The sequence below is a fragment of the Amphiura filiformis genome, unplaced genomic scaffold (assembly GCF_039555335.1).
Source record: "Amphiura filiformis unplaced genomic scaffold, Afil_fr2py scaffold_171, whole genome shotgun sequence".
In the NCBI taxonomy this organism is placed as follows: Eukaryota; Metazoa; Echinodermata; class Ophiuroidea; order Amphilepidida; family Amphiuridae; genus Amphiura; species Amphiura filiformis.
Genome location: NW_027305635.1, coordinates 23,953 through 47,002, shown reverse-complemented (window position 1 = coordinate 47,002; position 23,050 = coordinate 23,953). Strand labels below are relative to the sequence as shown.

Below are 23,050 nucleotides of genomic sequence, written 5' to 3'. Positions count from 1 at the left end.
CTCTACTGTAAATAATTTGGCTCACCAATTTGTCTCCTCCCTCAATCGTAAAAAAATATATAACTCACCAAAATAGCCTCCTCCCTCAATCATAAAATCATATAACTCACCAAAATAGCCTCCTCCCTCAATCATAGAATGAATAACTCATCAAAAATAATATCCTCACTCAATTATAAAAATACAATAACATGTGACTCACCAAAAATAATATTCACTCTTAAAAATAAATATGACTTACAAAATGTACTCAGTAATTAGGCCCCCAGACCTCCTCTCTCCACATGGCTTGATAATCGTCCTTTTATCACTAGTGGCTCCCCCGGGGAACATCGTCCATTTAGTACTAGTGGCTCCCCCGGGGAACATCGTCCATTTAACACTAGTGGTTCCCCCGGGGAACATCGTCCATTTAACACTAGTGGCTCCCCCGGGGAACATCGTCCATTTAGCACTAGTGGCTCCCCCGGGGAACATCGTCCATTTAGCACTAGTGGCTCCCCGGCGAACATCGTCCATTTAACACTAGTGGCTCCCCCGGGGAACATCGTCCATTTAACATTAGTGGTTCCCCGGGGAACATCGTCCATTAAACACTAGTGGCTCCCCCGGGGAACATCGTTCATTTAGCACTAGTGGCTCCCCCGGCGAACATCGTCCATTTAACACTAGTGGCTCCCCCGGGGAACATCGTCCATTTAGCACTAGTGGCGCCCCCGGCGAACATCGTCCATTTAGCACTAGTGGCTCCCCCGGGGAACATCGTCCATTTAGCACTAGTGGCTCCCCCGGCGAACATCGTCCATTTAACACTAGTGGTTCCCCCGGGGAACATCGTCCCCGGGGAACATCGTCCATTTAGCACTAGTGGCGCCCCCGGCGAACATCGTCCATTTAGCACTAGTGGCTCCCCCGGGGAACATCGTCCATTTAGCACTAGTGGCTCCCCCGGGGAACATCGTCCATTTAGCACTAGTGGCTCCCCCGGGGAACATCGTCCATTTAGCACTAGTGGCTCCCCCGGCGAACATCGTCCATTTAACACTAGTGGTTCCCCCGGGGAACATCGTACATTTAGCACTGAAAAGCAAACATCACGTGCACGGGACCATAACACATGTCTGTTGGATCAATAATAGAATAAATAATGATAATAATAATAAAAAATATATATATACCATATCAACTCACCACAGCCTTCCGTGAACGCTTAATTCACTTAAATGTATATGAATATTTTAATATACTTTTACACACAATGCATAGGCCTAAATAAGATCATAGGCCCTGTACATGACAATCTCATCACAAAAACCTAACTATCCTGAAGTAGCATTTGGATGTGACCGATAATAATAATCCTAAATTTTATATTGTATTTACATGTTTTAGAGAACGTCAATTATCTTTATTTACATCATGACATGCACGGAATTATTTAAAAGATACATGATGCAGGACGTTAAAACATGACCAAAACTATCTATTTATAGTTTCAAAAAGTTTACATAAATATCTGAGAAAAACCCAGGGCAAGGCGACGCGACATAAATAATTACAGCGCATTGCAATTAAAAAGATGGCGAAAGGGAAGGATCACCTGACGAAATTAATCCCAGCAATTAAATGTCAATATAAACATTGGTGTCATCACACTCCAATAATAAGAACATAAACATCCCCAGGCTAATTAGATGGTACATGCATACGCGCACTCCTGCACTCAGAGCGTTGTGATTTTGAACTCAAACATGGCGACTAATTTTCATAAATTTTCATATCGCCAAAATATTTTAAATACCTTCCCCTTTGGCCAGTCTTTGCGCCCCGAATGCATACAATGATATAAAACTAGTCAGGAACATTTGCTGATCCGTATGAGCCCAAAGCTTTGACAACATTACGTGCACGGGATGACTTTAAAGAGAAAAATGGAAGACGAAATATTTAGAATTTTGAGAAAACCACCCCTCATACACAGGAACCATGTGCGAACTGCATAGAGCAATTCTGACAAAATCTAAACAAAGATATTCATCAAATTACACATTTTGTAACTAGACCACATCCAAAATAACTCATCTGAAGGATCTATATCATATTCCTGACAGTCTAATATCACTTAAATTCATCCAAAACGCGATTTATGTGAAATATCTGAATTTTTAACAGCGAATCTCAAAAACTTGCCTATGAATTCGAATCCGATGAGTAAAAGAAAGACTTCCACGAGGCGGTACGACAAGGCCCCGGCCGTCTTGCGCTCTGATTGGCTGACGGTGATAATTAATTGAATCGAATATGCGCAGAGCGACCATAAATTACGGGTTTCACTTCTCCGCACCTAAAATCAAATTTAAAGGGATACTACGCGATTTGGGGGTAGGAAAATGAAAAGGCGATTACACAAATGTATCACGAAAAAGTTGGAAGGTTCAACAAAAGGTTAGTTCCCGTGCCATTGAAATTGTTTATTTGCATATTAAATACAATATGGATATGTCACGCTCAAATTCTAAGCTCGTACGGTAACAGTGATCTAAAATACTTTTTATAGTCCAAATATTCCTCATTAAGTTGATATACATATGAATCGTAATATCACAATTTACTAATATAAAGAGCGGCCTGATTTTATCCATATGTGTAAAAACCATTAAATTTGTAATACTTGATTCAGAGTTTTTCTGATAAAAAAAACAGTATACGTTCTGCGCATTGCGAGTGTTGACAGTCCATTCTCTCAAAGCTGGCAATATTCATATCATGACATCACGGTAGTTTCTAGGTAAAATCTGTCTCGTTCGAAGGAACTCACCGCTTACAGTTAATTTTTGCGGAATATCAATTTTAAACGACTTATTTTCACAAGAAAGGAGTCATTTTCATTGTCCTCATGGTCCATGGGGCCAAAGGAGGCATTTTTGAAAATGTTTGGAAATGAAAGAGTTACTGTTATTATTACATTACACATAGAATAGGCTATCATTTACTGAAAACACCAAAGGTCTAGCATACTTGGTTCTAAAGTTATGAAGTTTTTATGTATTATTTTCTTATGTATTTTATTGTTTTTTACTCCATATTTTTACCGTTATCTCAGTTTCAAATTTGCCGCCTTTAGCCCCGATGGACCAGATGATATGATGTTATCCGAGCAATATATATGCCCTTATTGGTGAATCAGTTTGGTCACCGATTACATTGATCGAAACTGGACTAGTTAAAGGGTTCACAAAAAATAACTCCCCCCCCCCCCTAAAATTACAAGACATTTCTTTTCATAACTTGACATAGAATTCGTTGTTTTGAAAAATCTAAAAACCTGTGAATAAAGGAATCATTTTCCTACCCTCCCAAAGTTCTTTCATTAAAAAATCTTTTTGTTTTGGCCAAAAATAATCACATTTTCCAAAAATGATGCTTTCAGAAAAAGTTGCACTTTTCCACATCCTATACATTTAATGTACAAAAACATTCTCGATATCAATGTTTTGATTTATTTAATGGTGTTTTTGTTTTCTTTAATTTTTATGTATACGACTACCCAGTCACCCATGCAATTATCTTACAGTATAAAACAATGACTAATTAACACGTACTGGGGTTTTCTAGAAGATTTTATTGAGCCGGTGTTTCAAAAATGGTAAAATCAATGTAGGAGTTACAAAACATTTCTTTGCATAACTTGACATTCATTTTGTTGATTTGAAAAAAATAAAAACCTGTAAATAGAGGCATTTTTTTGCTACCCTACCAAAGTTATCCCTTCTCAAAATCTTTTTTGTTTTGGTCAAAATAATCACATTTTTCCAAAATGATGCTTTAAAAAAGTTGCGCTTTTCAACATCCCATACATGTAATGTACAAAACTGTCTCGGTATCAATGTTACGATTGATTTAATTGGGGTTTTTTCCTTCACCTTTTTGTCTCTGAACTCTTAGACACCCATGAAACCATCACGTAGTGCAAAATAATGATTTGTTGAAGCTAATTTTTACATAAATGAGGATGTTGATAAGTGCAACTTTTTCTGAAAGCATCATTTTTAGAAAACGTGATTATTTTTAGCCAAAACAAAAAGATTTTCAGACGAAAGAACGTTGGGAGGGTAGAAAAACAATTCCTTTATTCACAGGTTTTTAAATTTTTCAAATCCACGAAATACATGTCAAGTTATGTGAAAAAATGTTTTGTAATTTTAGGGGGAGTTATTTTTTGTGAACCCTTTATGTTACTGATTCAGAGAAATGATTCCTGACTATACCGTCTTAAATTATTTCTTTTATTTTTTATAGATAAATTATTGATACAACCTTTTGTTAAGTAAACTACCTCATTTTATCAACACCCCGAATGTTCATTTCATACGAAAGCTAACACTTCCCGCTAAAAACACATTTTTTCGTTACGTCAATCAACAGATGACGCAATTCAATAGAGACCTTGCGGAATGAAGTTACTTTAACTTTAACTTTAACGTCTAGAGGATTATAGAGGATTATGTATTCAAAACCACTCTGCCATTAAAGCCGCTTGAAGTTAAAGTTAACGCGAGAATCTATAGTGTGCCGTAAATTATGATGAAATACGTCATACTTTAGAACAATAGTTTGCCTATTTCCTCATAGACTACATAATTACCACTTATGTATTATCTAGTTAATAGACCAATTATTGGAAATCTAATTTGGTTTGGGTAAAAAACATGCTACATGTTGCTGAAAATTACTGATTGAATTAAATCAAAATAAATTTTGTTCCAAACGTCACACTTGATATATAATTTTGTGTGTGCTCATGACGTACACCAAATCAGCTTGCGGAACCAAGTTTTTGGCTTGACTTCAACGCCAAGGGATTAAGTTCCCGTAAAATGGTCTGGTTTTACTTGAGCCAGCAGTGTATGATACTTCTGGAAGAGTAAAGCAGGTGCATAACATTTTTATATATAACATGTCATAGGTTGTGCCTGGTAAAAGAGAGAGAGAGAGAGAGAGAGGGGGGTAGGGAGGAGGAGAGGGAGGGCATTGGAAGTGGACAGGGAGGTGCTTTGCTGGTAGCCAAGGGGGGGGGGGCTCCCCCGTGGGACATCTTCTCTTCCTTCTTGACCCATCCCTTTTGGATGCTGGCCGCCGTGATATTTTACGCTTTTAGGCCTTTTTCTGCCATTTTAAGCCCATTTTTGTAAAAACGTTTCCCTTTGAGAATCGGCCCACGCCCTCCTAACAGAAAAACCCTGACAAAATCACTGGGGAGGGGAAACAGGAGTGCGAGTGGGTAATTATAGGAGGGTCAAGTTTGAGAGAGCGAGTACATATAGAGGGGAGAAGGAGGGGAAAATAAGGAGAATGTAGGGAAGGGGAAACAGGAGGGGAAGGGGGAGAGAGATTCAGAAGGAGGGGAAAGAAATAAAGAATATGTATTTCATTAGGCTTTGCGAAGTAAATTGGAATATGGAATTGACAAAGCTGACGAGCCTTTATTAAATAATATTATATATATATAGGCCTATAACTATCGTAAGAATATTAATTGAAACGTATAGGGCCTAGCTAGTTTCAAAATAATATGATAAGGAGATTAACGCTGGGTCCCGACATAATCCATGTTGAGTGGTATCGCGAGTTCATTAATGTTTACTCAAACGAAGCTCTTAAGGTAGAGTCTTTTGTCTTGAAGTGGGACTAATAACCATTTGACTAAACAAAAGAGAGACATTTGGATGTAGTTGGTAACAAGCTCTTACACATGCCCTTCTTTTGAACGCACATTGATACACATGTCCCGAGTTTAAGCAACAAGACGCTGTTGGTACAGAAACCAATCTGACGTTCGCGTTGAAGTGAATTTGAGCAAGAAATCCAATCAATATTTTTGAAGTTGCCGTTAAAGTTCCAGTAACTTCATTCCGCAAACTCTCTAATGTTTAGAGCAAGACGAACGTGGTAAATCTAGTGAAAACGGCCTAGTCACGCACAATTTTTGTCCAAGATGTAGGTTTTAAAAGTCAAAACCGCTGTTGACCCTTAAAATATCTTGCAAATTTGTATGGCATTAAATGAAAGAGCACACTTATATTGTCCATATACTAAACCCTGCACAAAAAGTAACGCAGCTGTTATAAATACGCCTGTTGCTTCAGAACTAATAATTGAATATATGAATACAAAAGCCACCTAAGTCCATACTTTGGCCAAATTGAGTTAAGCATGGGAAATTGTTGCTATACATAGGCCTGTCATATGCATGAAAGAACAACTCAAATTCATTCTCTGTGTCTATTGGGCATGTGAAAAATAGCATGTATGAAAGAATCACCCAATTCCATGATTTGAGTCTTGTAACACATTGATTGAAATCCAGTATGTATAAAAGTCCACTTGTAACATATTCATTGCTAGAGAATGACTTTTGAACAAAAATGGGTTTAATAAAGGAAAGTGTGTGGTTTATATTACATGGCAGAATGCTTATCAACATTATACATACCTGTGTGCTTTATTTTGTATTATCTTACTAGTGGTAATCTCATTCTAACATTGTTGTCTTTGTATATGATTCAAAAACCCCACGAAGTCCCTTAAATGCTAATCGTCATACCTAATACAGGTTAATCCACTCATTTGCACGTAAAACTTACCATATTGACCAGGTAAATCTAACTGAAGGAATTAAAATGATACACGGGTTTTTCTCTCAAAATAACTTCGCATGGACTTAGGTGGCTTTTGTATTCATGTATTCAATTGTTTTCACAATATTTTAACATAAAAAGAATGATGATTTATTTACGCGCATTTTGATACCATATTTGTTCAATATTAACAACACAGCAGTGTTTTGTCGGACTCGTGGATAACATTTGCATCCGTGGATAACTTGAGGGGCAAAATGTAGTCGTACAAAATAATCACTTGGACTTGAGAATTATAGTATGAAACTTCGTTTCGAAATATAGTTATTTATATTCACTTAATATATTTTAGAACTTTTGATACGAGGGTAAGAAAATTAGTAACCAAAATGACAAAATGGCCTTTAGTTGAATTCAATTGTTTTACAAATGAAGAGAGATCACGCAAACATATTTCCAACGGTAAACGAATGTTATTGAAAAACATTCAATGACATACATGGTGCACCGCCACTGTACCACTGCACCTCCCTACCCACTCCTAGTGTCCTCCCAATCCTCCCCTGCCCTTTATTAAAATATATGCAACTGCTATACTATTGCAGAAGTATGCTAGACTGCTCGCTCTAGTAAAAATAGGTCATTTATACGGGAATTTAATCCCCTTGCCGTTAAAGTCATTTCATTTTATTTTACGTCATGATCACACAAAAGTATTATATACCAAGCTTGACGTTCGGAATAGAATACTATTTTATCCTAATCCAATCATTCATTTTCAACAACATGTGGCATGTTTTTTACCCAATCCAAATTAGATTAACCCTATTCTATTACCCACACGAAAGTGGTATATTTGAGTGGTGTGGAGGTATCATATTAACCACTGCGTTGCAGTGTTATTGGTTGGGTAAAAACCAATAAGTGGTATACAATTGGCAAGCTTGGACTTTAAGCTTTTAGAAAAACAAGTTTAATATCTAATTATGTAAATATTTATGCAAATTAGCTCATGAATAATTAATGAGCTCATAGCCAAATATGATCAAAAAATTATTTTCATTTACAATTTTGAAGTGTATGAGTACATCAATGTGGCATTTTTATGCAGTTTTAAATACACTGCCGTGTTTCTACATATAATAAAAAGAAATCCGAGTTACTTTGGACCATATTTAAAAAGTTTATGGACATTTTTGGGCTATTTTTAGGGCAAAACTTGGCCTAAAAATTGTCAAAATCTGCAGGTTTCCAACATTTTAAACCATTTTATGGTGTGTTAATGGTAGTTGTATTAGGAAAATAGGTGTTTTGTTGATAGAGAAGTGATAAATTATCAAAACTATTCCAAAGATAAGACCTTATTTGTGTAAATAATTTTTTACATGCATATTAAGCCATTTCGTGCCATATGGCACGAAATTGATAGGGGGTAATAGAATAATAATTGGTCTACATAATACATCTATACGTATGATACGCGCGTATGAAAGAAGTCAATTTTTTTTACACCTCATTGTTGCTTTATTTATTTATGATATCATACAAACCAAAATTATCATGCTAGATGTTTATTATCATTGATTGTCTTTTATGGGCAATTCTAAGCCAGCATGCCCAAATTGTCAAAATTTAAAAGTCATGTCAAGTATGTAATTTTGGTCTCATATTTGTAGCTAAGAGTCTGTAATTTCTGAAAACACACTTTTTTTAGGAAATGGTGTTCAGTATCAGAAGAAAATCCTAATTTGTATAAATTAAATTAGCATATTCTTTACTAGTAAAAACATCCACATTAAAACACAGCAGCTGGTCTGTACTGTAAAATTATGTATGTGAATATGAAGTAAAAAAAAAGGTTTTCATATTTTATGACAAACATCTTCGTCAGCATTGTTTAATTAGCAATTTGGCGATTTATATAAGCATAATTTATTAACACTGCAATTTTAAAATAAGGCTAAATTTCAATGAAACTAGAATTATTTATTCATCCCTATACAATGAAACAAAAATATATATATTTCGAAAAGACTAATTTGTGATGGTAACGACAAAGTTTTGTCATTCCGCAACGTTGCTTGATATAATATGTTGGTAGAATTTTAGACTCGCGGAATGTTGACATAACCTTATTCCAGAATGTGATCTTGCAACACAAATTTTCGGATTTAAAAAAAAATGGTGCTAAATATTGTTGGTGAAATAGAGATATCTGTCAGCTAACATAATTAGTATTTGAAAAAAAAAAAACGTACTCAAATGTATTGATATGTGTTTTTTTAAACTTATCAAACATGGACTCCTTTTCATATTCTTATTATAATCATTAATTCCAAAAAAATATAGTCATGGTATTTTATATTAAGTAGAAAATTCGGTGAAAAACGCATATTTTGCTGAAAATCAATTTTGTCTATATTTATCTATACATAGCCAGAATTTCGAAGATTTGCTTTGGGGCCATTACATTATGACATCATAGCGACATTGTGTGAGGAAAGTGTGTACTTATTTTGATACCACTGGACAGAGGAGACCCATACAACCTCCTCCCCTCCCTCTTCGTAGTCCATGTTACAAAATTATGGCTTAGTAGTTCTAGGGTTAACACTGTGGTAGTGCAGATAGCCTCAGCCCGTTATAACGGCCTATTTTTTATTGAGACACCCTGTGTAATTGCTGGGTAGAAAGATAGATTGAGAATAGTTAGGTGTCTAGCCTCCTCTGCTATATTGATTACAATTTTCGATATCTTGTTTTCAGATATCAATGAGTGTGGGTCTTCCCCTTGCTCAAATGGAGGTACATGCCGAGATGGAGTCAATCAATACACGTGTGACTGTGTTCCAGGTTACAATGGTTTAAGATGTGAAAGACGTAAGTTCACTTTAGAATAATTGAATCACAAAATTAATGTAATGAGATCTTTTGCTCCACAACGCCGATTTCTCGAATGAAATCGGATATTCCTAAGCAAAGATATTGAGTTTGTAAGTTATGATATTGTCAAATTGGAAATTGAAATATCGGCCTTTAAAAATATTATTGGCAACGTTGAGACTAGGAATGAATAAACATTAATAATATCACAAATTTGCAACAAACTAAAATTGTGAAAAAAAAATTACGATTCGGCCAAAAAGTATTACCTTTTGATAGACCACGTCACATATTTGGGCACGAATTTACTGGCCCTGCCAGTTAAAGACACATTGCTAAGTGTCGGCGGTCTTGGGTTCGAATCCCACCCAGATCTTTGAGGTTTGCTGTTAGGATTTACTAGGAGAGACAGATTCGTATCTGACAAGGCTGTGATATTAGAAGCCCAACACCTTCTCTTTCAATGCCATCTTTCCTACATGCTAGTAGGATGGTGCATTCATCTTTGTTGATGAGTGTCTCTTTTTCTGTCAGGCGTGTTTCGCAAAGGCTAAGGATGTCAAGCATGTCAAGACCAAATCTTCTGACTTCATCAAGGAGGATTTTCCAATGACCTTCTGTCCTTAGCTAACTGACATTCCAGGTTCCTACATTTATCACCACTGGAGCTCCATTTATCTGTAGGTTACTCGACAGCAGTCTTTGTTAGAGTTGACTGTTTTGCCACTTTTGGCATATGTGTCATAGTACGAGTCCTTGTATTTGATGCCTGCTCAGCTGTGGTTTATGTCAGATTTTGTAATTTTGTCGACTTCCGGCTACTTATGATGATCCTGGCTGTCTCTTTATATCTTTATTATATGGAACAACTGTAAAAAAACACACAAAAACTACAAAAGATACAAAACAGAGCTGCCAGACTTGTTTTCATGGCAAACCGCATGGAACACACCACTCCTCTGCTGAAAGAGCTTCACTGGCTTCCAGTAAATGAGCGTATTATATACCTACAAACTACTCACATTCGCATATAAAAGTAGTCAGTCTGCTTGATGATGGCAGTCTGCTTGAATGTAATAGAACTCACACAACATATGGGGATAATGCATTCTGCAATTCTGTGCCAGATCTCTGGAACAATTCTTCTTCTTAGTCCAGCCGAGCGGCGGCTGGACTCCTATTTTTCAGCGGTTTCTTCTTCTTCTTCTTTAGTCCAGCCGAGCGGCGGCTGGATTCTTGGATTTCAGCAGTTTCTGTTTCTTTCTTTACACAGGATCTTCTTCTTTCTTACACAGCCGTGTGTAAGAGCCCAATACGTAACAAAATCCCAGTACGTATCAATTTGATACGTATTGGGCTCAACCTCTTCTACCTAGAACAAAAAGTGGCAAAAAATAATTCATCCCGCCCAATACGTAACAAAACTAAAATTTGATTAAAATTACTTTATTCATACTCCCTCCCTCTGTAGTGGTTTTTGTTACGTATTGGGCTCTATACATTTTTTTGTTACGTATTGGGCTCAGGTTGTTTTTCAAGCAAATTATGGATATTATGTGCATGTGTTTTTATAGAAGTACTTTATATTGACCCAGTAACTCATTTTGAGTCTTTCTAGAACAAAATATTTGACAGTGTTTTATCTCTAGACTTGGAATTTATTTGTTACGTATTGGCCTCTGGTTATTTTAAAAGGACATTATCATGATTAAATGCATGTTTTTGTTATAGAATTACTTTATATTGACTCAGTAAATCCTTTTGAGTAATTTTGAGTCTTTCTAGAAAAAAAAATTTGACAGTATTTTTTCTCTAGACTTAGAATTTTTTTGTTACGTATTGGGCGCTGGTTATTTTTAAAGCAAATTATGGGTTTTAGGTGCATGTTTCTGTTATAGAATTACTTTATATTGACTCAGTAAATCCTTTTGAGTCATTTTGATTCTTTCTAGAAAAACAATTTTGACAGTGTTTTTTCTCTAGACTTAGAATTTTTTGTTACGTATTGGGCGCTGGTTATTTTTAAAGCAAATTATGGGTTTTAGGTGCATGTTTTTGTTATAGAATTACTTTATATTGACTCAGTAAATCCAGGCGGCGGATGACATGATCGAGCCGGCAACTGCCCGGCCGTATGGCATTTTCCATATACTCAGTTAGTTTTGTGGGGTTCATTATCGAACCCTAACGGTTTTAGCTTGTATTTATATTATTTATCAACATAAGCCTATTTGTTTGTGATATTTCAAGCGTTTTAAAATTTCAAAATAATCCCATTCAATTACACGGTTGACGATGAAAATTTACTGAATTTAGGGACTGCACGTCATACACCACCTGAGTAAATCCTTTTGAGTCATTTTGAGTCTTTCTAGAAAAAAAAATTTTGACAGTGTTTTTTCTCTAGACTTAGAATGTTTTTGTTACGTATTGGTCTCTGGTTATTGTGGTGATTAGTTGCATTTTTTGTTTGCTATAAACTTACTTTATATTGACCCGGTAACTCATTTTGAGTCATTTTGAATAATTCTAGAACAAAGCTGATTATGGTTATTAGGTGCATGTTTTCGTTATAGAATTACTTAATATTGACTCAGTAACTCATTTTGAGTCATTTTGAGTCTTCTAGAAAAAAATTTGACAGTGTTTTTTCTTTAGACATAGAATTTTTCTTGTTACGTATTGGGCTCTGGTTATTTTTAAAGCAAATTATGGTTATTAGTGCGTGTTTTTGTTATAGAATTACTTTATATTGACCCAGTAACTCATTTTGAGTCATTTGTGACTCTTTCTAGAGTCATTTGAGTATTTTAGAACAAAATATTTGTCAGTGTTTTTCGGCTGGATTTTTTTTTGTTACGTATTGAGCTCTATACATTTTTTATGCGTTTTGGAGGTTACACTGTCGGAAAACCTCTTTTATCCGGATTTTTACGCATATATGGACATGACTTGACCTCCGGTTAATATTTATCGAAGAAAGAAAACAATTCGAGTGTGTCAAATTTTTTGTTACGTATTGGGCTCTATACATTTTTTATGTGTTTTGGAGGTTACACTGTCGGTAAAGCTCTTTTATCCGGATTTTTTCGCATATATGGACATGACCTGACCTCCATTTAATATTTATCGAAGAAAGAAAAAAAATTCGAGTGGGTCTAATTTTTTGTTACGTATTGGGCTCTATACATTCTTTATGCGTTACACGGTCGGTAAAGCTCTTTTATCCGGATTTTTTCGCATATATGGACATGACCTGACCTCCAGTTATAATATTTATCGAACAAAGAAAAAAATTCGAGTGGGTCTAATTTTTTGTTACGTATTGGGCTCTTTACATTTTTTATGTGTTTTGGAGGTTACACTGTCGGAAAAGCTCTTTAATCCGGATTTTTTTCGCATATATGGACATGACCTGACCTCCATTTAATATTTATCGAAGAAAGAAAAAAAAATTCGAGTGGGTCTAATTTTTTGTTACGTATTGGGCTCTATACATTCTTTATGCGTTACACGGTCGGTAAAGCTCTTTTATCCGGATTTTTCGCATATATGGACATGACCTGACCTCCAGTTAATATTTATCGAACAAAGAAAAAAATTCGAGTGGGTCGAATTTTTTGTTACGTATTGGGCTCTTTACTTTTTTTATGTGTTTTGGAGGTTACACTGTCGGAAAAGCTCTTTCATCCGGATTTTTTCGCATATATGGAAATGACTTGACCTCCGGTTAATATTTATCGAAGAAAGAAAAAAAATCGAGTGGGTCTAATTTTGTTACGTATTGGGCTCTATACATTTTTTATGTGTTTTGGAGGTTACACTGTCGGTAAAGCTCTTTTATCCGGTTTTTCGCATATATGGACATGAGCTGACCTCCAGTTAATATTTATCGAAGAAAGAAAAAAATTCGAGTGGGTCTAATTTTTTGTTACGTATTGGGCTCTTTACATTTTTTATGCGTTTTTGAGGTTACACTGTCGGAAAATCTCTTTTATCCGGATTTTTTCGCATATATGGAAATGACTTGACCTCCGGTTAATATTTATCGAAGAAAGAAAAAAACTTCGAGTGGGTCTAATTTTTTGTTACGTATTGGGCTCTATACATTCTTTATGCGTTACACGGTCGGTAAAGCTCTTTTATCCGGATTTTTCGCATATATGGACATGACCTGACCTCCAGTTAATATTTATCGAACAAAGAAAAAAAAAATTCGAGTGGGTCGAATTTTTTGTTACGTATTGGGCTCTTTACATTTTTTATGTGTTTTGGAGGTTACACTGTCAGAAAAGCTCTTTTATCCGGATTTTTTCGCATATATGGAAATGACTTGACCTCCGGTTAATATTTATCGAACAAAGAAAAAAAAAATTCGAGTGGGTCTAATTTTTTGTTACGTATTGGGCTCTTTACATTTTTTATGTGTTTTGGAGGTTACACTGTCGGAAAAGCTCTTTTATCCGGATTTTTTCGCATATATGGAAATGACTTGACCTCCGGTTAATATTTATCGAAGAAAGAAAAAAAAATTCGAGTGGGTCTAATTTTTTGTTACGTATTGGGCTCTTTGCATTTTTTATGCGTTTTGGAGGTTACACTGTCGGAAAACCTCTTTTATCCGGATTTTTACGCATATATGGACATGACTTGACCTCCGGTTAATATTTATCGAAGAAAGAAAACAATTCGAGTGGGTCTAATTTTTTGTTACGTATTGGGCTCTATATATTTTTTATGTGTTTTGGATGGAGATTACACTGTCGGTAAAGCTCTTTTATCCGGATTTTTTCGCATATATGGACATGAGCTGACCTCCAGTTAATATTTATCGAAGAAAGAAAAAAATTCGAGTGGGTCTAATTTTTTGTTACGTATTGGGCTCTATACATTCTTTATGCGTTACACGGTCGGTAAAGCTCTTTTATCTGGAATTTTTCGTATATATGGACATGACCTGACCTCCAGTTAATATTTATCGAACAAAGAAAAAAAATCGAGTGGGTCTAATGTTTTGTTACGTATTGGGCTCTTTACCTTTTTTATGTGTTTTGGAGGTTACACTGTCGGAAAAGCTCTTTTATCCGGATTTTTTCGCATATATGGAAATGACTTGACCTCCGGTTAATATTTATCGAAGAAAGAAAACAATTCGAGTGGGTCTAATTTTTTTGTTACGTATTGGGCTCTATACATTTTTTATGTGTTTTGGAGGTTACACTGTCGGTAAAGCTCTTTTATCCGGATTTTTTCGCATATATGGACATGAGCTGACCTCCAGTTAATATTTATCGAAGAAAGAAAAAATTCGAGTGGTCTAATTTTTTGTTACGTATTGGGCTCTATATATTCTTTATGGGTTACACTGTCGGTAAAGCTCTTTTATCCTGATTTTTTCGCATATACGGACATGACCTGACCTCCAGTTAATATTTATCGAAGAAAGAAAAAAAATTCAAGTGGGTTTAATTTTTTGTTACGTTATGCGTTTTGGAGGCATTTTTTTCGCATATATATATGGACATGACCTGACCTCCAGTTAATATTTATCGAAGAAAGAAAAAAAATCGAGTGGTTCTAATTTTTTGTTACGTATTGGGCTCTATACATTTTTATATGCGTTTTGGAGGTTACACTGTCGGAAAAGCTCTTTTATTCGGATTTTTTCGCATATATGGACATGACTCGACCCACGGTTAAAGGAAGTCTCCGGCAATCACAACATTATGCCCCTATATGGAAGAAAAATAATTATCAAGCACGAATCACATGGTTTTATTTAAAACAAACTCATAGTAACCATAAAAACGAATAAAAACGCCCGTCTCTCAACACGCGATATTCAAAATTCCCGGGCACCAAACTTGTCGAGTGCAATGACGTCCCAGTAATACAATGAAGGCGGACGACAATTGAGCACAAATAACCATTACGTCATTGCACTTAGACAATTTCGGCGCGGGAATTTTGAATATCGCGTGTTGAGAGCCGACTGTCTTTATTAGTTTTTATGGTCAATATGAGTTTGTTTTAAATAAAACCACGTGATTCGTGCTTGATAATTATTTTTCTAACATATAAGGCATAATGTTATCATTGCCGGAGACCCCCTTTAATATTTATCGAAGAAAGAACAAAAAATCGAGTGGATCTAATTTTTTGTTACGTTATGCGTTTTGGAAGTTACACTGTCGGAAAAGTTCTTTTATCCGGAATTTTTCGCATGTATGAACTTGACCTCACCTCCAGATTAATGTTAATCGAAGAAAGAAAAAAAATCAAGGGGTGTAATTGTTTTGTTACGTTATACGTTTTGACTCCGACACTCTCAGAAAAGTTCTTCAATCCGGATTTTTTTTTGCATAAATGGAGTTGACCTGACCTACGATTAATACCTATCGAAGAAAGAAAAAAAGTGGAGAGGGTCTAATTGTTACGTTATGCGTTTGGCTCCGACACTGTCGAAAAAGTTCTTTTTTCCGGATTTTTTTCGCATAAATGCACTTGACTTGACCTCCGGTTAATATTTATCGAAGAAAGAAACAAAACCGAGAGGGTCTAATTTTTTGTTACGTTATGCGTTTTGGCTCCGACACTGTCAAAAAAGTTCTTTTATCCGGATTTTTTCGCATTTTGTCTTGACCTCCAACATTTATCGAAGAAAGAAAAAAAATCGAGTGGGGATTTTTTTAATCTAGTCTTTCAATAGCTTGTTATTTAGAGGGCGAATGCGTACGGGATGAGAGTGTGCTGGGATGAAAGAGGATTTCGTGATCCTAGCATCCTCTTTATTATAACATTTTTCAGTAAAAAACAACGAAAAAAACTTATTTCCAAAATTTCAGTTGATTCCGATTTTGCGTTTGCGAGTTATGCATGATTATGTGTATTACACTGCTCCATAGACAATGTGTTGTAATTAATTTCGTTCTGGTGCACCAGAACGAAATTCAAATTTGGCGATATTTTTGCTAAACGAATTAATCTGCAAGAAATATTTGGTAAATAAACATTATGTAGCCATAGGTATCCAGTGGTGTAAAAATCGCAACTTTTTTTGGGAAAAGTGGGGGGATGAGGCTGTGGATCACGAAATGTCCCTTTAATTGATTATCCAGTAGTAAAAATTTACAATATCCCTAATGGATGAACCAGTATTTAATACTTGTTAGGATTTTTAAAAGCTGAAGGTTTAAAAAAAATCGACTGGACCGACCGGCCCTTTCTTCCCATTTTGAACATAGAATAGCTTGTTATTTAGAGGGCGAATGCGTACGGGATGAGAGTGTGCTGGGATGAAAGTGTGCGGGCTGCGTGGAAATATACGTGGTGAAAGTGTGCAGGGTAGAGTGTCCAGTATTATCCCATACTTACAATTAATTATGAATCGAATATTACTGTGCCCCACACAGTGTCATCGCCCCGATATCTTCATCTCAGAAATCGCCATGGTAGGTTGAATCCACAGCCACGCATGGCCATTTTGTTCCGACCTTTGAGACGCATAATTAGTCGAGGGACATGACTAAGGCTACTCACAATAGCCGGGTAATTGATCTTGATTGTGCGTGAGTACGCTTGTATACGCCATAGATGTCAATGGTCATCGGCTTTTATACTGCCTCCACGGGATTAGTGAGTGCAGCTGTACTACGCGCTGTAGTCCATGCAGGACCAACGCAATATAAAATTAGAATTTTGGTGAGTTTTTGAGTTCAAGACGCAAGCTTCTTTCTCAAGACGCTAGCTAACGACTATCATATATGTTCAACACGTATATTCAAGTGCAAGGAACCACATCTGGATTCTTCAGACGAAATCATGTACGGGAGATATTCATCATTAACTACCCCGGTATCCAAAGATTTTCGTCTGAATATCAAAATCGTGCATAGCACATTCACGTGTATCGATCCCGGGTATTTATTTCAGTATCTCTGCGTGTACCAAGTAATTATTAGCCAGGCGATGTTGGTGTGCCCCATTTACTCCCTTTTTTTTTTTTTGCTCTATTTTACTGGCAGAATTTGCTTTAAAATGAGTATATATTGCCTTCACTTTGAATGCTCCTAATAGCTTAAAATTAAAGCTTGTATATCAATAATATAAAGTGTAATAATGTAATGTGTAATGCAAGAAACTGCTCAAGATTATAAAAGAGGCTCCATCACTGAAAACACGCATTAGTGCCTACTATTAATTTCAAGAGTTCATAGGTCAAAAACCAGAGGTCTCAGAAAAATGTTTGTATTGACTTTTGATCCAAATATCCATCGCACTTGATATACTTTCCATGACGCATAAATCATTTTGCAAACATTTACCATGTAAAAATTACATTTTTGGGACAAAGCTGAAAAAAAAAAAAAAAAAGTTACTACCCCCATGCATATCCGATGACCCCTTTTTATTGCTTTAACCTAAAATTTTGGTGAAAGCGACACCAAATGATAAACATTTTCACTCCCCACAAACACTTTTGTGGGTCAACCAAGAATCAAATTTAAAAGAAGAGAATCCATTTTTCTGGAATCCGTCACTCCCCCTCTATCCTCCTGTTATGCTCATGGTGCGCCTAACTTTACAGGCCATATGCCTTTAACCATTATTAGTTTTCTAAATCACACCAGAATGCATCAAATTAGTCCAAAATAGTCGAATGTCAATTTTCCGGGGGGCTTTCCCACTGAGGGTCTCGACCCCGACAGAGGCCTAGCATTGAGCCCCCTGGACCCCCTGTCGATGTCTTTGGGCACGCCCATGATATTCTTGCAGCAATTTCATGTTCAAAGGGAAGCAAGAAACGTCATTCCCCTCCATAATAATTTCCAACTTGTTTTTATACTTTTGTAGGCCTACATCGCGGCATCACATGAGTAAATCTATGATTTTAGTGCTGTAAAATTCTGACTGGATAATGTGAGAACCAGTACAAGTGTCAACCGAAAGCATTCGATAAAAACAAATCAAAAACAAAAAAGACCAAGGACTTGTTTTTAGTTAGGAGAGGAGAACATCGATTTTTTTTTTTACCTGATTGGTGGGGGGAATCTGAAAGGGGGAACGTAAAAAATCGAGAAAAAATATGGAAATCCTCCATCCCCTCTTGTTGGCGTAAATAATGACCGCTCCCTAAATGACGTAGCTTTGTGGTCTGCCGCTAGAAGGGGGTGGGTGGTATGGGGTGAGACACCCCTTCTCCAATTCTTAATGTTGTCGGTAAAAGTGACGGTTGTCGGCAAAACATATAGGATTGTCGGCAGATTACAAAAGCCAATGTGCGGAAGTTGTTGTTATACAATATTGTTATTGTAAAAGTAGTTAATAATGAAAAAAAAAATATTGAGGAAAATTTTTGAAAATCACCCCCCCTCCCCACACACACACCCCCACCACACACTTTTTAGATTCTTGAGCGCCCTGGCGAAAAAATAAAATTGGTATCTACAAACCAACAATGTCTTAGGCAGATCCCCCCCCCCCCCCCCACACACACACACACACAATCCGATTGGTCTAACGACGCCCCTGCTTACTTTGGTTCAGGGTGCCTGGGGCCGAAAGTAGATCAGGTGCACTGATCAAGGGTGTACAATGTTACTAAAGGTTCGCTATTCCGAAAAACACGGTTCTCTATTCCGAAGATTATCTATTCCGAAAATTCTCAAAACACAAACAGGCTCTCTATTTCAAAACAAGTCACCGCGTTCTCTACTCCGAATATGAAAAAGTTCTCTATTCGGAATATGAAAAAAAAATCTTTATTCCGAAATCTAAATAGGGTTCTTTATTCCGAAATGAGTCACCGTGATCTCTATTCCGAATTATAAAAAGGGTTCATTTTTCCGAATCTGTTGATGTTGAATCATGTTTGCGCCGTCTAGCAAGGTCCTTCGAAGTTGACCAAAGCACCACTAAACCAATGTGTCATGTGTGGAAGAACCGTAACAAATGTCTGTTTTTTTTAATAAAAAATTCGATAGAGGTATCTGGAGTTCCTCTGATTACTTGTGATGGTAGAGAATAGTTTGAAGTTTGTAACTGTGGAGTCTGCAATGTTTTGCACGTGAAGAACAATTATAGAAAATTAGCTAATTTGCATACAATTTGCATGGTCACCTCACCGTCATCATGCATGGTCATCAAGTATATTGCTAATCAGACAATATGAAGATAGCTGATGACTATGTGAAGTCATTGCTATCTACTGATGTTAGCTGATGGCTCTCTGAAATCATTGCTATCTACTGAATATAGCTGATGACTAAGTTAAGTCTTTGATATCTACTGATGTTAGCTGATGGCTCTGTGGAGTCATTGCTATCTACTGAAGATAGCTGGCTGCTCTGTGAAGTTATTGCTATCTACTTAGAAAAGGTGGCGGCTATGTAAACTCATTGATATCTACTTAAGACACTGATGGCTATGGGAAGTCAGTGCTATTAAATGAAGATAGTTGACTGTTCTGTGAAGTCATTACTATCTACCATGTCTACTGAAGATTACCGATGGCAATGTGAAGTCAGTGCTATCAAATAAATATCTGCGAAATCATTACTATCTAACTAGTGAAGATAGCTGTTGGCTATATAAAGTCAGTGCTATCTGCTGAAGATAACCAGTGCTATCTACTTAAGATATAACTGATGGATAAGTTAATGCTATATACCGGGGTTAGCTGATGGCTCTGTGAAGTTAATCTTACCTACTAAAGGGAAACAGGACATTTCGCATCCCTACCATTTCACCCCCTACATGCTGAACTGCTGAATATAGTGCCCACACACCACGTATCTACTAAAGGGAAACAGGACACTTCGCCTACCTGACATTTCGCCCCCTATATGCTGAACTGCTAAATATAGTGCCAACCCACCGAATTGGTTATGGTTAGGGTTTAGGGTTTGGACTTAGGGTAATGGTTTAGGGTTTAGGATATTCGGGTTAAGGTTTCAGAACGTAAGGGTAAGGGCGCTGCTTGTGGTCAGGGTTTTGGTTTGGGACTTGGGTTAAGATTTATAGTTTAGGGTAAGGGTTAAAGGTTAGAGTGAGGGTTACGGCCCTATATCAATTGTCAACTTGATACAGTATTTGCCAATTTAGAAATGGTCATATAAAGTCATTGTTATCTATTGATATAAGCTGATGGCTATGTAAAGTCATATTTATTTACTGAGGTTGCTGATGGCTATGTGAAGTAATTGCTATCTACTGAAGATAGCTGATGGTTATGTAAAGTCAGTGCTATCAAATGAAGATAGCAGATTGTTCTGTGAAGTCATTGCTATCTACTGAAGATTATATTTCATATTTTATTTCATTGTGGCATTTTTCCCAGGGGCGTTGAACCTCCTTGATATACGAGGGTCATTCAAAAAGATCTACCTCCACTCTTATAACTTCTGTCCTGTATAAAATGATAGCTTCTTCAAGCTTAGCATATTATACATTTAAATGTTACCTACAATGTATTTTGATACATTTTCCATTTTTTTGTAGGTGAACTCATAACCAAAATAAGATTTTATATGCCGGAAACGTTAAAAAGTCGTAAACATTTAAATAAAAATATGTGTGTATTCCTCTTACGAGATTAGCTCGATATACAAGTGGTTATGATTAGGTAAAAAAAATTGTTGTGTTGCCCTTCGCGGCCGGGTCAAAATCGCGAAAATAATTATGGGCCCAGTTTGTTGGGGTTTAAAAAAAAATTTTAATTAAAATTTTTTTATCAGTAAACTAAGAGTTAATTGTGAAGGGCCTTGATATTATTTACTTCAATAAATATTCAACATCGGGTAGAAAATACAGCCGATATTATGCATTTGCCTCTCTTCACTCATGTTACTGTGAAATAGTAGGTATTAATTTAATGATTGAGTTGGTAAAAAAAAATCCGGCCGGCTGTACCACCAGATTTTAGGCTTGGGAGGGCAAGACAACAATTTAGTTTTTTTGTCCTAATATGCTAGCATATTATAAATGAAACAACATCAAATGTGTAACCAAACATTATAATACCAGTTATAAAAACGAATTTTATGTTTAAAAACATATCCCAGCATCCAATTATTTTCGGTAAATCCCATAAGCCTTTGCGAGTACACCTGAGATGTCGTTACTTGACGTCACGTCGACTTATATACAATGCGCAGTAACGATGTAAAACGATGTTCGCATCGGCCTGACGCGTACTGAAGTCAAATGACGACAACTCAGGTGTAATCGCAAAGGCTTATGGAATTCACCGAAAAGGTCAATTACACGAAATAGACACTGAAGTAATAATTTAGCAAGATTGAAAAAATATGTGCGTTTCCGATCACCCCTCCGGACCACACCCTAATCAGCACCAATGGAGTATCGCCCTGGGACAGAGTGGCAAGTTCTCCTCTCCTGCTCAGTCGACAGAAATGTGAAAAAAATACAGTTTGCAATTTCCTTTTGGTTTATTTTAGACTTAAAATTAACCCCATTATGGAGCCATGTCAATGTCCTTTTTATTAAAAAGGACTGTACGCTAAACATTAAATTGGCCTCATGTGCTTTTCATATTTGTCAACAATGTAGGCCTAAATAACTATACCCAAATTTTCACAAAATACAGTCCGAAATTGAAAATTTCGAAAGCGGTGGTCTCCCCGGGGTGGTCTCACGGGGCTGTCATTTTCTTCTAAAGGGGGATGGGGTCATTATGTCCGACCAGAGTCCATTTTGTTTACGGTCGCCCTGTCTCTCTCCGTTTTCTCTTTTTCTCCTCCCACTCTTCTTTATACGTTAACCATCATGTTCTTTCTTTGCTTAGGCCTATATCTCTACGTTTTCTCTCCTTTTATTCGTTCTTCTATGCAATTTATTCCCGCGTTTCATCACAGTCCACCGGCTTTATTTTAAACCCTCCTACCCTCGGATCCGTGGATAATGACTGGTAATGAAGACTATGTAACATTATATCTTGGTGTAGATTATTCATCCAGTAGTTCAAAACATTATTAAATTAAATCAAATACTGGAACTAAAATTTGCAACTCACTTTGCTACGTTGTGTCCGAAAGCATCGGACTTCGTCAGGCATCTGATTGAAGATGTTGTGATGACGTCAGATGTTCCAGTATTTGATTTAATTTACAAATAATACTATGTAACATTATTAATCAGTTCAATGTTTGATTACTGGTTACTGGATTTTCGATTACAATTTTTTTTCATTAAAAGAAATAATAGTGTCTGTCAATCATTACACTACAATTTTTATTTCTAGGGCTCTTTGATATCTTCAAATAAAGTAAATCCCCTGGCCCTCTATAATTACGCACACAAGATCGCCGCATGATCCGACAGTGTGTGTAATCATTGACATTGATTTGTGGAGAAAGAAGAATGGATTTTTGGCACGGAGTTTGCCTATTTTAGAAGCGGAATTTCAAACTGGGGCGGGTTAATGGGGTTAGAGAACTTTTTGTTCATAGGTCGTATGTAATTATGTATCATTCCATTATCCAAAGATGGAACCGAACCAAGATTGTGGG

At 36.4% G+C, this 23,050-nt stretch overlaps 1 protein-coding gene across 1 annotated transcript in view; it reads left to right on the top strand.

Annotated features, from left to right (window-relative positions):
• The window catches only part of LOC140145203 (neurocan core protein-like), a 41,406-nt gene that overhangs the window by 4,744 nt on the left and 13,612 nt on the right, over window positions 1–23,050 (top strand). The window contains exon 3 of the mRNA XM_072166975.1: window positions 9,405–9,518. Within this exon, the coding sequence (XP_072023076.1) occupies window positions 9,405–9,518 (114 nt within the window). The remainder of the gene's footprint in view (window positions 1–9,404; window positions 9,519–23,050) is intronic.